Raw genomic sequence first — 16,831 nt, 5'->3', positions numbered from 1 at the left:
GAGGTGGTAGACAAGGAAGAGGAAGAGGAAGAGGAAGAGGTAGAGGTAGAGGGAGAAATTCATCAAGGGAAAGAGGTAGATGCAACATTATTGAAAATACAAGAAAGTGCAGAATTTGTGAAAGGGCAAATCATCTAGAGAAGGATTGTTGGTTCCGAGGGAAACCATAATGTTATAAATGCAAGAATTTTGGCCACCTCCAAAAGGATTGCAAATTCAAGAGCAATCACCAAGCTAATTTTTCAGAGGAGAAAGATACGGAAGGAAACTTATTTTATGCTTGTCAAGCAGCCTCAGAACACAAAAATGATGTTTGGTACCTTGATAGTGGGTGTAGCAATCACGTGATAGGTGATAAGTCTATTTTCTTGGACATAAACACTTCAATTTGCTCTTAAGTTAAAATGGGAAATGTTTTGTTAGTAAATACAAAGGAAAAAGAAACCATAAGAGTTGAAACAAAGAAGGGGACTAAGTTTATTCATGATGTGTTGCTTGTTCCAAACTTAGAGTAAAATTTGCTAAGTGTTGGACGACTTGTGAAACATGGATATGCAGTCCATTTTGAAGCTAACAACTGCACCATTCATGAACGAAATGCAAAGCAAGTGGTGGCAAAAATTCAAATGGAGAAAAATTGAAGCTTTCCACTTACATTCAACTATGCTAGAAATGTAGCTTTGAAAGCTCATACAAATGATGAGTCATGGTTGTGGCATAAAAGACTTGGGCATTTGAATTTTCATAGTCTCAAAGTGCTTCACCAAAAGAATATGGTCCAAGGACTTCCAACTATTGAGGAAATACATGCTGTTTGTGAGGGGTGTGCACTTGCGAAGCATCATCGGCAACCTTTTCATACGGATGTTTGTGGGCCTATGAGAACTCCCTCCCATGCCCAAAACAAGTACTTTATTCTTTTCATTGATGACTAGACAAGGATGACATGGGTGTATTTCATGAGGGAAAGATCCGAGGTGTTCACTATTTTCAAGAGATTCAAGAGCATGGTGGAAGAGCAAAGTGGGCACTACATAAAGACTTTGAGAAGTGATAATGGAAAAGAATACAACTCTAAGGAGTTTGACAAGTTTTGCAAAGATGAAGGTGTAGAAAGGCAACTAATGGTGGGTTATACTCCACAACAAAATGGATTATCTGAAAGAAAGAATCAAACGGTGATGGAAATGACCAAATCTATGATGCACGAAAAAGGGTTATCAAAGAATTTTTGGGCTGAAGTTGTTTACACAGCAGTGTACTTGATAAATAGGTGTCCTACCAAAGCCGTTTGGAACGAAACTCCCATAGAAGCTTGGAGTGAGAGAAAGCCATCAGTAAATCTCAAACTATTTGGATGTGTTTGCTATGCTCAAATTCCAAAGGAAAGAAGAAGCAAATTAGATGAAACAAGTGAGAAATGTATCTTTGTGGGATATAGCAGCAAATCCAAGGGTTATCGATTGTATAGCTTGAAGAAAAATTAGATAATAATCAGCCAAGATGTGTTATTTGATGAGAATGCTTCACGGAATTGGGAAGAAGGTAAAATTGAGAAGCAATCTGTCCTAGTTGATGAAGAGCAAGAAAATTCAACACATGAAGATGAAAATAATGAAGATTCACATCAATCCTCACCAAGGGCAGGTTCATCATCACTTTCCAACTCTTCTCCAAGTTCAAGCTCAAATTCTAACTCATCCTCACCTAGCTCAACTCCAAAAAAAATGAGGAGTTGGAGTGATGTGTATGCTAGATGCAATTTTTGTGTAGCGGAACCTGGAAGTTTTGAAGAAGCAATGGAAGACGAAATTGAAGTCATTGAGAAAAATAACACATGGGAATTGGTTGAAAGACCACAAGGCAAGGAAATCATTGGGGTGAAGTGGATTTATAAAGTAAAGTTGAATTCAGATGGTTCATTCCAAAGAAACAAGGCAAGGCTGGTCGCAAAAGGATACACATGTAACGACCCAATCTTGGCAAGGCAAAACCCTGCCAAGAGGGTGCACCTCAAACGCTATAGCACCTTTACACCACAATTCCTGTATAATTCTTACATCACATCACCACATCACCAAAAGTGCATAAGACCTTTCAATTGCCTAACATATATGAGATGATCTATTCAAAGACAAAAAAGTATTATCATGCTACAAGATAGTTCCCAAGCATTTCCTCCAAAAAAAAAAAATATATAATACATACTAATCACGAATCCATTAATACATCCAACTTCATAAGCAATTTTTACAATCAACCTCCTTCATAAAAAAAAGGGTAAGCTTACATCCTAGAATGACCCTAAGCAAAACCTCAACCATAAGATGCCCACCTGTGATCCTTCAAAAAATTCTAGTCTTCCAAGTTGAGGCGAGCCACACAAAAGTCTATGAATCTGAAAAAAAAAAAATTATTTAAAAGAATGAGCTAAAGCCCAATGAGTATACCAATACCATGGAGTTATAAAACTTGCTCCTACCAATAGGGTTCAAAATAAAGATACTAAACATAAGAGCTTAATTGGACTTAAATTTATACAAAATAAAAATAAAAATGATGAAATACAATTTTCATAAAACGTTATCAAGATTTTTCCAAGGAATCTCATAAGGCAGAAAAAAAATACATTTGGATAATGAAAGTAAACAAAAATATAATTTTTCAATACATTAAGATTTCCTGTCCATCATACAATCCACTACATAGCCTTAGGGTCGCGTTACCTCGCGACTTAGGTGGTGACGGTACCATTACCCAAAACATAACCATAGGAACATAGCTCATGTCATCTCGTTCTCGGATGTGTGAGTCCCCAAAATCATCTTCTGGACCGAGTAGTCCTTCCTCGGCGGTTCTTCCCGATCGGGAAGCCACTCAACAGTGAGAGAAGGCCATTCAAGAGCACGAGTGATGACTAAATCGTACAAGAACGGTGTGTTCTTCTTCCAAATCTTGTACTCTTCGTTTACCAGTCTCTCCTCTATCTCTCCTCTCATCTCATTGTCGTCTTTCCCCATTGCTAGGTTTCAGAATCGATAAAGACGATGATAATGACGGTGCCCTAATTGAAACTCGATTTTCTCTCTCTATAATTCAATTTTCTAAGTGTTTACTCTTTTTTGTTGTGTGGAAGGGTTTGGAGGGAACGAAATTTTAGCGAGAGAAAGCGCGGGTGGGTTTGCAGACAGGAGGGGGGGAAGAGTTATAATGTGGGAGATGGTGAAGTGATGGTGAAGTGAGGGATCACACTGATAGCCCCCAACAGAATATGGAAACATAACAATAATGGGTAAAATCGTCCACACAGCTACACTAAATATGGAAAATAGGATCAGCAAAAAACAAACTTCCCCACTGATAGGACTTATCCGAACAAAAGAATAAAGTTGGGACTAATTGGTTTAATAGTTTGTGAAATGGGATTTATTGGTAAATTTTCCAATTTTAAAATCTTATAACTTAAGTTTATATTTAGCTATTTCAAATAAGATTCATGTATGAGATTTTAAAATAACATATGTTTGATATAAGAGAGTTAAGCATGAATAGATAATTAAGCTTATCTAATTTTTTTGCTTTTTTATTCTCAAATACATTTGGCACTCACTACAAGAAATTAAGGTTTTAAAGACAAATTTTTAGGAACAAAAATAATTTGTTTATAAAAATTATACTTTTAAGGACAAAATGAAAGAATTTTTTTAAAAATATATTTAATCATGTTATTACATTTTCTAGACAAATTTATTTGGTTGTAAAACGATCAACCACTTTTCCCTACAATTTTAGTTGGTCCCTAATAAACCTAAATCATATCCCTACAATTTTAATTGGTCCCTAATAAACATAAATCATATATTGTTATATTTTATATATTAATTTATGAACTCAATAATCGGGGACTCAAAAACAAAAACAAAAAAAAGTTTCATCACTCACTCTCTCTCACTCTCTCTCTCTCTCTCTCTCTCTCTCTCTCTCTCTCCTTCTCTCTCAAATCCCTAATTTCTCTTCTCTACTGATTCATATATCTCTTCTCAACGAATTCGATGTCTGGATTGATCCGTTGCTGCCTCATCTCTCCTTGATTCTCCGATTTCCCGGCGAATCTCCTTGATTCTCCGATTTCTCAAAAATTAATTTTGTTACCCCATAATAATTAGACTTTTAGAGACAAATTTTGGTTGTCTCAAAATCAAAACTTTTTGCAACCACATATTTTTGTCTCTAAAAGTCTATTTATAGTGACAAATGCAAAATTTTGTCTCTAAAAGTCATGTTTTGACTTTTCCGGACGGACTATTTGGGACAAACTTGGCAACGGAGGAAATTGGTTGGCTACAGTTTTTCCCAACAAATATTACACTTTTAGGGATGGAATAAATTTGTCCCTAAAAAACTGATTTCTTGTAGTGACTTCCAAATTAAAAAATAAAATAAAATAAAAAGAGAAAACGATATATTTGTCCACTTTCAAATTAAAAAATGGTTATATCCACTTTCAAATTGTAAACCTTAAAAAAAAAAAAAAAAAAACGTGACATTTTTTCAAAAATTTTACACTCAACATTGAATATTGTTTGAAAGACATCAAAAAGTTAAATAATTTTATTTTAATTTTATTAAAAATGAAATTTTAGAATTAAAGTTATAGTTTTTAAAAGATTCTAGCATAAAATATAGATAAAAGACAAAGATGCCATGAAGATCCCACAAAAATGTTAATTTAAAAATCAAACTACAACATGTGACCTGCTTACTTCGTTGTTCAAACAAATAAGTCGGGAGTTATTGGTCAGGAGTAATTTTTAAAAATTATTACAACTTCATGAAATATTTATAATTTTAATATTAATATTTATAATGTTTACTATTTTTATAATTATTTTTCCTGAAAATCATGTTATGTTATTTGCCGTAAAATTGTTGGGGACCTTAAAATGGGAAAACACTACTGAGTCCTGCAACCACATTTTTTGTAAAGACCTTTCACTAATTTGTTAAGAAGCTTGCTCTGAAGACTGAAATCCTTACATTGTTGTATTTTCTTGACGTTCCCTTTTCTTTTTTTTTTGGGATTAATGTATTTTCTTGAGGTTGAGACACTTTATTAGGTGCTTGTCGGTTTTTATTATTCACTGCAATTGGATTTCCAAGTTTAGGAAAATGTCATCGTCAAGCATGGTAATTCTTGAAAGTCCCAAGGTCATTTACACGGGGATTTATCGTGCAAGTCCAAAGAGTTTATGAAATGTTGATTCGAAATAGAGTTTGATTTTGGTCACAAATAGTTGTAAATGGAAGTTTTAATGAGAGTAAGGTTCAGAGATCAACTCAATTGAGTTTCATACAAAAGTTGATCTCAATCGGAAAGTTTAACAATTTAGTTCATGAACAATATTTTTCAAAAGATGATTTCATAAAAACTTGATTGGCTCAACATGTCAAAACTAGTAATTTAATTCACAAGGAATTCTAAGCATTCATCGTACCCGGAGTTAATGATAAATCAAAGAATTATACAGAATAAAAAAAATTCCAAATAAAATAACCAACAAATAAAATAAAACCTTACATTAAAATCATGAAGAATAGTTGGCAAATATCAGACACTTGTTGTGGCTTCACTCCTTACCTTAGCAAAATGCTTAGCTACTCATAGTTAAAAACACAAACTTAAAATATAGAAAATATGAATTAAAAGAGAATGAGGACTTTGTTTAGAGATTAAGTTACACTCTCCGCGTTCTTCAATTGAGCCCCCATCCTCTCTATTTATAGACCAAGAGAAGAACAAAACCAAACAAAAATACAAATCTGCTAATTTACGTTTTTCTATAAATAGGTGACTGTTCCACTGAATTTTTGTCCCCGTAGATGATAAAATCATGTTTTCCTCAAAGCACAAGAGTTGTAGGTCTGTGAGTCTTCTTTCCAGGGATATAAAGTGCACCTAAATCAGTTTTATAAGTTGAAAGTTATGGCCAAATTAATGAAGTTGGACAGTTTTGTCAACAATGATGGCTGGAGTTCATCTGAAGTTGCAGCTCGTTTTTGACCTTGCAGCAGCTAGAATGGGAAGTTTTGTAAAAGATGAAAGTTGTAGATCTCTGATATATATATCTACAGATGCAAACCTCATCTGAATCTGAATTTTGAGTCAAAAGTGATGGCCATATTAATGACGCTGTCCAGAACAGATTTTTCATCTTCATTCCATTTCTTTTTACCTTATTCAGCAGTGTTGGGTGTTTTGGAAGCGTGTGTTTAAACTACAAACAAATCAATCTAAAACACACAAAATCAGATCTGATTTTTTCCTATAGAGAAAATAGAGAAGAAGAGCAGCAAAACAGGGGAGAAGAGGGGTCACCCTTGAACAGCCCCTTGAGCAGATTTTTCTATTACCCTTTTAGCTTCCCTTACAAGCTTGGTATATGAAATTATATCAACCCAACTACCAATAAAACATCTGAACAAATTTCCTCCACATACATTAACTCTAATTAACAAAATCCAAAACAAAACATAACTTAACTAGAATTAAATAAGCATAAGTGATTGTCTGGATACAAAATTAAACAAACACATTACATCAACATTGCTCCCCCTTAATGTGTTGCTCCATAACTCCAAGTAACTCTTTGAAATGCTGGAACTTTTCTTTGGGAAGAGCCTTAGTGAATATATCTGCAATTTGTTCATCTCACCTGCAGAATTTGAGCTACACTTCACCTTCTTCAATTGCTTCCCGAATAAAATGATGTTGAATTGCAATATGATGAGTGCGACTGTGAAAAATAGGATTCTTAGGCATGGCAATGGCTGATTTATTGTCACAAAATTTTTTGTACCATCTTCTTGCTTTTCGCAAGCATCTTCAAGTATTCTCCTCAACCAAATTGCTTGGGAAGTTGCCAAACCAGCTAAAACATATTCAGCTTCTGCAGATGATTGCGCCACACTCTGTTGCTTCTTTGATGCCCAAGAAAATACTCCAGAACCCAAGGAAAATGCATACTCAGAGGTGCTTTTCATATCATCAGTGCAGCCACCCCAATCACTATCACAAAAACCAAACAATTTCACAATTGAATCTTTGCAATACTTGATACCATAGCTAGTTGTGCCTTGAATATATCTCAAAACTTATTTTGCAGCACCAAAATGACACTACAAGAATTTGCACTTTTAGCGACCACTTTCCGCGACCAATATAAAAGTTGGTAGCTAAAAGTCACCTTTTGGCGACCAAATATTAATTAGTCGTGAATGATCATTATTTTTGACGACCAAATATTATTGGTCGCAGAAGGTTATATTTTGGCGACTAAAAAATGAGTTGGTCGCAAAAAGTGGTATGCTTTTGGCGACCAACTACAAATTTGGTCGCGGAAGGTCACATTTTGGCAACCAAAAATAAGTTGGTTGTGGAATTGGGGACCAAAATTTTAGTCGCCAAAAACTTATTTTCCCCGACCAAAAATATTTTAGTTGCCGTATATTGAGTTTTGGCTACTAAAACAATTTAGTCGCCGAATGAAAAATATATATATTTTTTCTTTGGCGACCAAAAATTTGGTCGCCAAAAACTTATTTTTAGCAGCCAAAAAAAAAATAGTCGCCAAATTAGTACTTTTAGCAACTAATATTTTAGTCGCCGTTGATTGAGATTTGGCTACTAAAAAAGTTTGTCGGTGTAGACACCCCATTTTTGACCGACCTTGAGACTCAGACGTCACCAGTTGAGCGCTCAGTGATATTGCATATTGTGCTCGTTCAGAAGTTTCAGAGTCTCGGCTGCGAGCCTTGCCTCCGGACTTCCGGACTCTTTTGTGCTTTGCCTCGGTTTGTGAACCAGGCTCTGTTTTCTCTGTTTTCTCTTACCGAAGGGAGGGAGAGGTCTCGTAGATCATCTCTCAGTGGCCGTAGGCTATGTTTCGTGGTCGTAGGCCGTTTTGCCCGTTTGGAGTCCGGTTTCCGGTTTTTCAGAGCCGTTAGCCGTGTGCCTCGGTTCGGGACCGCTTAACCACCTCCGTTTGCTCCAGTTTTTGGCATGCATCTTATTTACTCCCTTTTGAGGGACACTGCGGGCCGAGAGACCAACTTCGTGGTCGGACACCACTTCCGGTGCCTAACAGCCCACTTTCGGGGCCCCGAACTGCGTGTTTTGGCTCCCGAACCTTCATTCTTCATTTTCGGGCTCCGACCTGAACTTGAGATAGTCATATTTTGAGGTCCTTTTTATGTTTGATTAAGGACCTTTTGCTGTTTGAGATCTCCTACTGCCACTTGCTTCTTTACCCCTCTTTTAGGCCTTTCTTGCATGATAGTTTAGGCCTACTTGTATTTATTTTCGTGGCTTGTCATAAACTACAAAGTGTCTTATTTTGAGCCCCTCTTCAACTTTGTTGAAGGGCTCTCTTCGGTTTGAGATCTCCTACTATCACTTGCCCCTTTATCTCCCTTTTAGGCCAATTTTGGGGGGAAATTTGAATTTCATTTCCCCCCCATTTTCCCCCTCTTTTCCACGCTCTTGTGTCTATATAACAGACCCCCCATCTGTGTTTTAGGGGTTAGAAAATTTTGGTTTGGAGCTCTCACATTAAATCTCTCTCTCTCTCTACTCTAAGCCTTAAAAAACCCTTTGATTCTTACACCATTTCCTCACCATCACCTAGCACAACACCACCGCTCCATTCCAGCAGCTTGGAGGGTCTTCTCAGAGCTTAGGAGGCAGTATTTCTTGGTCCAAAACGCTGTCAAAGATTAGTCTTCAAGGGTAAGTCCTCTTCTCCCCTTTTTGACCCTTTTCTTGGTTCACATCTTAGCTCTTTGTGCTTGCATGTTGGGGCTCCGACCCTAACTGAAAATATCATTTTTTTGAACTCTATTTCATGTTTGTTTAAGGGCCTCTCACTGTTTGAGGCTCCCTTTTTGCACTTGCTTCATTACCTCCTTTGTATGCCATTTTCTTGCATATTATTTTAGGCCTATATGTAAACTGTTTTGAGCTCTAGTCCAAACTGTAAAGAAGCTTATTTTGAGCCCTTCTTCAACATTGTTGAAGGGATCATCACTGTTTGTGGCTTCCATTTGCCACTTGACTTTATATCCCTCTTTTGGCCTCATTTTTGCATGATTTGTTAGCCCCTTGTGTTTGTGTTTCTGGACTTTGGTCCAAACTGTAAATGTCCTTATTTTGACTCCCTATTCATGTTTCATCAAGGGTCTTTTTCTGTTTGATGTTTCCTTTTTCCTCCTTGTGTTTAGACCTCTTTTTAGGCCTTATTTGTATAGTATTTTGAGCATGCTTGTGTACTGTTTTTGGCTCAGCCACCAACTGTAGAATACCATATTTTGGACCCCTCTTCAACATTGTAGAAGGGCCCTTCTCTGTTTAGGGACAGCAGCTGCCACTTGCTTCATTATCTCTCTTTCGGAGCCATTTTTGCATGTTAGCTTAGCCCCATTTGTGTTCACTATTTGGCCTTGATTAAAACTGTAAATATTCTTGTTTTGGGACTTCCTTTAATCTGTCTTCATGCTTCATGATCAAATAATGCATGCTTTGTATAGCTATAGGTCATTGTGTATGCCTAATTTGGCATTTCGGGTACCATTTCATGCATCGGGTGCCATGTTTCCGTGTTTCGGGGCTGTTTTGCATCACATTTTAGCACTGAAATTTTCATGTTTGCATACCATGTTTCATGCCTTGCCATGTCTTGTTAGAGTGGCATTTGTGCCTTAGGATCGGTCCTCGGTTTGCGTGCATGCGTGCACGCATCTCGAGTGTCTCATTTTTATCTCATGGCCTCCTATGTGAGTGTGGGTGAGGTCCACTTGTGTTAGTGTAAGTCCATTTATGCATTGTGTATGCCATTTCATTTCATAGCATTGCGTATGCTAGGTTGTATGTTAGCGCATTGTGTATGCCATGTTACCTCGTGCATCGTGTATGCCATTTCATAGCATTGTGCATGCTAGGTTGTATGTTAGGATTGCATCCATGCATGTCATGCATATTGCATTGTGTTTGGGATAGGAGTTAGCCCGAGCACGGGAAACGAGGGACGTTTCGTACTCCGAGTGACGGAACGTGTCTCAATTCCTCGGTCGCCGACACTCCAGATTATCCATGATGGAGTCTAGGCCTTGTTGTGTCCATATGTGCATTCATTTCATATTGAGTCGTGCAAATCGACTCCTCGGCCATCATGCATCGAGATGTGCGATTGGTGGCACAAGGATCGAGGACTAAACTCCCCGAAGAGTAGTCATGCATACATATGTGAAAATACATTGCCATGCCCTTTTCCTGCTCTCTGTTGCAGCAAATCAAGAATCAGTAGCCTTTCAAAAGCCTTGCACAGCATTCCAACATCAATTGCAAACAGAGGCTAATTGGGGCATCGCAGTGGATTTCCGCGCCAAGCAACCCGAGCATGCATCATTCATCATCCGGAGCGGAGTCGAGGCAGTCCCTAGCTTGCATGCTAGTTTATAGCTTTCTTAGTTAAATTTGTAATTTAATTAGGATTTTGTAATTATTTGGACTGTAATATTTATTTGGGACTGTATTATTCTTTCGGACCCTCTGCGCGAGGGCAATGTTGTAATAAATGTGCGTGCGTGTGATGTATGTCTTCCAACCCCACGTCTTTCTCCCTTTTATTTACCCGCTTATGATAGTTAGATTAGGGCATGTTTCAATTAGCATACAGTATGATAGCATGTTTGCATTCATTCATCTGTTTTGCATGCACCGGGCTCGGCGCATCAGACTAACTGCATTGTATTTTCAATTCCAAGTTGAATACATGTTAGCTGTAGCATTTCATATGCCATGTTTAGAATAGCCGAGCCTGCTATAGTTGCATTTTTGCATGTGTTGCATTAGGCATTTCTGTATAGTTAGGATCATGCATGGATTTCTAATTAGCTTCTGTTTTGGCTTGGAGTAGTCGGTAAGTTTTATGCTTTAGCATTCTTGCATGCGTGTGAGTGACTGCCATGATAGCATGCTTACCATGAGGCTATGTGCTTATATGATATAACTTCCTGAATGCCTGTGGGTGAAGGTTGGGTTATTTGGATTGGAACAATTCATCAAATGTGTGTTTTAAGCCCACTAGATAGTGGCAAAACCATCTTTTCTAAGCCCACCCGAGGGTGGCAAATCCACGTCTTAGCCTACTTGCGAGTAGCACCATCAAACCATTTTTCAAAAACAAACACGAAATGTTTTGTTCCAATTCAGGCGACTCGGTCTACACTTGTATGTTGTGCGCATCACATAGTAAATCTAGGCTAATAACCGGAATAAGAACACATAAAGTTTTCAAAACTAGATATCATGGTTAGTAGAGGCCGATCTTTGATCGGGAGAGCGGGGGCTCTCACGAAGTAACCTTCTCCAATCGTACCCAAGTTCCCGAGCCGAGGCAACTTTGGTGATGACGGACACGTGGCCTTAGGCAAACGAGTCAGGGTTTCCTAAATTTCCCAAAATAAAATATTTAGGTGGCGACTCTGTATCTGGCAAAGCAGTCCATGTTTGGCACTTCTTTTCTAAAAATCTGTTTTCTCAAAACGATTTGCCGGATTTGGACTCTTTGGTTCAGATTAAGAACTGTGACAATTGAGAGTCCTGAGCTGTAGTGAGCCCAATATCAAACGGAACGGGGGACTCGTTCCTCCCGGGCGCGTTCAGGGACGTCTATAGTCGGCGAAGGTACCTTTTCTGTGACTGATATGGTCTTTTGGTTGGAAAAAGTTTGGGAGGGAAATTTAAAATGTGGAGGCGGGAATTGAAATTTTTTTGCGACAAAAAAATTTGGTCGCCAATTTTAAAACGACGTCGTTTTGTACCAGGAAAATAGAGAAAAAAAAAATTAAAAAAGCCCTAATCTCCTGTCTCTGGCTCGCTCTTTGTGTCTCTCTATGTTGGCCTGCCCTCTCCCTCTCTTTGTGTTCTTTCTCTCAATCGATGCCCACTCTCTCTAGCTCACCAAAGTCCCTCACCACCGTTGCTCGCGTCCGTCGCACATCGCCACCGCCGCAAATCTTCATCGCCCTCTGTCTTTCTCTCATATAGAGGGAGCGATTGCTGGGTATTCACTACTGTGGTTATTGATGTGGGCCACCAGGATGGGTTTGCTGATCCAGCTGTTGTCGGCGAGGATTGGTGTCGCCACGGGGAGGCACTTGACGGAACTGTGTAGGGAAGAGTATCCGTATTGGGCTGGGTTGTTGTTGTGGTTCATGGCGGAGCTTGCTTTGATTGGGACTGATGTTCAGGAGGTGATTGTGAGTGCAATTGCTATCAAGATTCTCAGCAATGGGTTTTTTCCTATCTGGGCTGGTATTATTATAACCACTTTTGACTGGTTAGTTTTTGGGGAATTTGTTTTTTGGTGATTGGTTACTGAGAAAAGATTGGGAAAATTAATTTGGTTTTTTTAATTTTTTTTTAGGATTTGAATTGTGATTATTGATCTATTTATTGTTTAGAACCTGAAAGAACAACGAGTTCTTCACTTTAAGCAATTGAAATTGAAAATTTCTTTTTTAGATACCAGAATAGCAAATTGACACCAAAATTGTTTGATTTATACTAATAATAATTGTTGCCCTGTTTTGTTGTTGTTAATTTCACATCATATAGTATTGGGTTGTCTATATTATTTTTTATGCTCAAAATGTCTCATTTGCTATTTTTTTTTCTTGAATTTAAATCTTTTAAGACACTGTTAATTTGTCAGGTAATTGAAAGGTGCTTTCTTGTTTCTTGGCTTTATTACATTAGATCTCATTAAATGTTTACCTTTTTTCTAATAATTTACTACTACTAATTCTGAAATTAAGCTATTGCTTCACAAAAATGAAAATTGTGCTCTGCTGACTGGTTTTGTTTTGTTTTACTGTTGTGAACAGTTTCATCTTTTTATTTTTGGAGAACTATGGAGTGAGGAAATTAGAAGTTGTTTTTGCAGTTCTCATCTCAACTATGGCATTATCATTTGCCTGGATGTTTGCTGATGCAAAACCTAATGGAAAAGAACTTATCGTATGTGAGAAACATGTTTTGTTTCCACCTTTAAGAAATTTTTAAAGAAAATATTGGGGATCATTTTAAATTGCTAGGCATAAATTCCAAGGGTATTTATTAATGTTTTCTTGTAACACTAAGATTGCCATGTTCAGATTGGCAATGCTCATGAGTTATTGAGCATAATTGTGGCATACTCTGGAAAGCTTAATCGTGAATTTGTCAGTACAAGGCCAAGTGGCTGAGTCTTTTACCTCTTTGTACTGCAAGTATGATATACTGACAGATAGCAGCATGGACTAGTTCATGTATGGATAGCACTATGCTCACTGCATCCATCTTAGCTCTTCTCTTGGAATGAACAATGCTTGTTGGTAAACCTCTAGAAGGGAAATAATGGGCAGTGGAAGATTCAAAATTTTCTAATGGGGCAAATCAGAGGACATAAAATTATTGATTTAAAACATTTGGGGCTGATGACAATTACCCCATGACTTGGTGTGTAAACCGCAGTTCCGGACAGGATTAGAAGACTAGGAAATCCAATTTATGAAGACTTTCTTTAGCATGCTTTATAACACAGATTTAGTGGGGTGGTCAGAGTGGTTTGGTTTTGGGAGTTTCTAAGAATGTAATGTTTTTTGATCATTCCTTCTACCCAAATTTGGGTGTTTTAGTGGTTCTAGAGAGGTATTTGTAAAGTTGGGCCCCTCCTAAGGTTGTTTTTTTTGCCTGGACTATAACTCTTGAGGCTATTTTGGAAGTTGATAATCATAGGATGAGGCACAGGATATTGATTGAGTAGTGTTGCATGTGTAAGTAGGCACGGGAAATTGTTAATCATCTCCTCCTTCACTGTTTGGTGGGCAGGAATTTGTGGAATTTGATTTGTTCCATGTTCAGGGTCCCATGAATGGTGATGTTGTTCTACATAGGAGAGTGATACTGTTCCATTCTTAAACTCTTCTTTTGTCTAGTTTTAGGTGATCTGCACATGCCTATGGATGTATAGATTTTGGGCTTCGGCCGATTGAGTATACAAGTTTTTCTGCCTTACATGTTTTTTTGTCTTTTACAATGTTACTTGTCCAAAGAAATAATACAACAAAAAAGTTAAAAAGAACAACAAATTTATGTTGTAGATACTTTGCATTGTTCTCATGACCCATTCTTTAATATAAATCTTGAAATTTGTTGTTTTCAAATATGTTCCCTTTAGATTTCAAGGGAGGTTCTGGATGCAGCTGCTCGTGTTATTCAACCTGGTGTGACTACTGATGAAATTGATGAAGTGGTTCATGAAGCAACAATTGCATCTAGTAATGTTGACTCCATCAATGAGCCAGTAATCTGGCCATTTGTTTTGTGACTGCCAGAGGTTGGATTTGCTAACTATTCGTTTGATTTTACCTGCTTCAGGAGGATATCCGTCTCCAGTAAAATATAACTTTTTCCCAAAGTCATTCTGCACGTAGGTACTTTTTTATGTTCACTGCATAGTCTGATATAGATTAACTAAATATGTTATGTTCTTCCTGTGTTACAGTTCAGTTAATGAAGTAATCTGCCATGTTCTTCCTAGAGGTTGGTGCCTTTCAAATTTATTTATTTATTTATTATTGTTTTTAATGAAAATAAAATTCCTCTCTTAAGTTTTTCTAATGTACGAACACTCACTAGTCTGATATAATAAAAATTCCACCTATTTTCTAAAACTTATGCTTTTGGGACAATTGGTGATGCAAAAAATTGATCTTTGTTCTTTTTTGTCATCAATCTTTCAAGGTCTATCAGAGATCTCTGCCAGGTTCTGGTGCTGGCCCAAATGCAGCTGCTGCTGCTCAGTTTGTGAGAGCTGAAATGCTTCCAAGTGCCAATTTTCGGCCATGCAAGGGTGGAGGGTCAATTATCCATAAAGTTTATATGTTAGTTTGGATCAGCTACAAAGCAAGTTGATATGTTAAATCATTAAAGAATGTGAAAGGCTTCAAGTTTTGTATCATGTTGGACTTCAAAGAGGATATAGCTTTTGAGAAGACATGCTTACTATATTTAATTTGACTTGAATATGCTTTGTGCTGCACTACAATTACATATTTTCATCTTTATTTTAAATGGAATTCAATTATTGTTTGATGATTTAGTGAAGTTCCAAGAAAGGAAATTTGTTAATTATTGTTCCTAAGCTTTTTTTCTTTTTTAAATGTTATTGTTCCTTAATTGTGGTTGGGTTGAATGAATTTTATGCGATATTGTATTGAATGTTTATAAACAAAAATTGATTGTTCTCAAAAAAAAAAAAAAAAAAAACGAAAGAAAAGAAGGAGATTTGGCGACTAAAAAATTGGTCGGCAAATTCTACACTTTTGCGACTAAAATCATTGGTCGGCAATTTCTTACCTTTTGGCAACTAAATTGTTAGTCGGCGATTTCTCAACTTTTGGCGACTAATTTGTTTGGTCGTAGAATGTGACAATTGGCGACCAATATATTTGGTCGGGAAAATATCACTTTTTGCGACCAAAGTGTTTTACCGACAAAATAGATTAGTCGCAGTAATGATATATTTAGCGACCAAAAATTTAGTCGGTGAATCTAACTTTTCCAGACCAACAAAAATTTTGGTCGCGAATTACTTTTCCTGACCCTTAATTGGCGACCAAAGTAGCGACCAAAAAAATTGGTCGCGGATAACTTTTGCCGACTAAAAATGGGCTTTTAGCGACCAATTTTTTGGTCAGCAAAGGTGTTATTTCTTGTAATGTGATTTGGGCTGGGATTATTCATAAATCTAGAAAGCAAACTTGCAACATACACTATATCCGGCCTTGTAGCTGTAAGATACAACAAATTTCCATCTAAGCTTCTATACAACAAACCATCAACTTTTTTCTTTCCATCTTCCTTTGTAAGTTTTTCATTCACAACTAGTGGTGTGGCCATGGGCTTACAACCACTCATACCAAATTTCATTAAAATATTTTCAGTATATTTCGTTTGAGAAATAAATACCCCATCTTCAACTTGATAGATTTCACTTCCAAGAAAATGATTCAACAAACCCATGTCACTCATTTCATATCTTCCCATCATGTCATTTCTAAATTATTCAATCATCATCTCATCGTTACCGAAAAATAACAAATCATCAACATACAACACAACAATAAGAATTGGCATACCTTGATTTTTCACATATAAGGTTGGCACACTCTTGCTTTTCTTGAAACCCTTGTTGATGAAATAGAAATCAATTTGGCTATACCATGCTCTTGGAGCTTGCTTTAGCTCATACAATGCTTTCTTCAATTTATACACCTTGTCTTCATCTCCTTTCATTAAAAACCCTTGGGGTTGTTCAACATACACTTCCTTTTTCAATTCTTCATTTAAAAATGCAGATTTAACATCAAGTTGATACAATGACCAACCTTTTTGGGCTGCGAAAGCAATGAGAGCTCGAATGGTGTCAAGTTGTGCAACCGGTGCAAATGTTTCTTGAAAATCGATTCCAGGCTGTTGTGTGTTATAATATTCCCAACTTTTCATTTAGAGCCAAACACACTCCTATGTTAAACTCCATTTAGGATATCTAAACCCAACTCCAAACTTGATGGTAGGTGTGACCAAACACCCCATTTCAACACAAAAAAAAAAAAAAAATAGAAGTGCAGATTTTTTTTCTTCATTCTTCATTCTCTAACTTCTCTCTACTTTCTCTCTCATTTTCCTTTACTTTCTTGGAGGCCAAACACCACACCTTTGCTCCACCCT

General features: G+C 37.1%; 1 protein-coding gene across 10 annotated transcripts; it reads left to right on the top strand.

Annotated features, from left to right (window-relative positions):
• Positions 1 to 11,930: 11,930 nt before the first annotated feature.
• Positions 11,931 to 15,260, top strand: LOC145797123 (methionine aminopeptidase 1A-like). 10 transcript variants are annotated; one of them, XM_082883498.1, is made up of 6 exons: positions 11,931 to 12,370; positions 12,943 to 13,079; positions 14,277 to 14,376; positions 14,477 to 14,528; positions 14,604 to 14,641; positions 14,852 to 15,260. In XM_082883498.1, exons 2-6 carry the CDS (start codon positions 13,047 to 13,049, stop codon positions 14,914 to 14,916), a joined length of 288 nt encoding a protein of 95 aa, XP_082739624.1. In that variant the 5' UTR covers positions 11,931 to 12,370; positions 12,943 to 13,046; the 3' UTR covers positions 14,917 to 15,260. The 10 variants fall into 10 exon arrangements, 4 of the variants coding, with proteins under 4 accessions (XP_082739624.1, XP_082739623.1, XP_082739621.1 ...); XM_082883497.1 differs by having other exon boundaries at positions 11,931 to 12,309; positions 14,843 to 15,257; XM_082883495.1 differs by having other exon boundaries at positions 14,843 to 15,257.
• The last annotated feature ends 1,571 nt before the right edge of the window (positions 15,261 to 16,831 follow it).

The sequence above is a fragment of the Camellia sinensis genome, chromosome 8 (genome assembly GCF_055761805.1).
Source record: "Camellia sinensis isolate YWXY chromosome 8, ASM5576180v1, whole genome shotgun sequence".
Lineage (NCBI taxonomy): Eukaryota > Viridiplantae > Streptophyta > Magnoliopsida > Ericales > Theaceae > Camellia > Camellia sinensis.
This window is presented reverse-complemented; position numbering and strand designations above follow the sequence as displayed.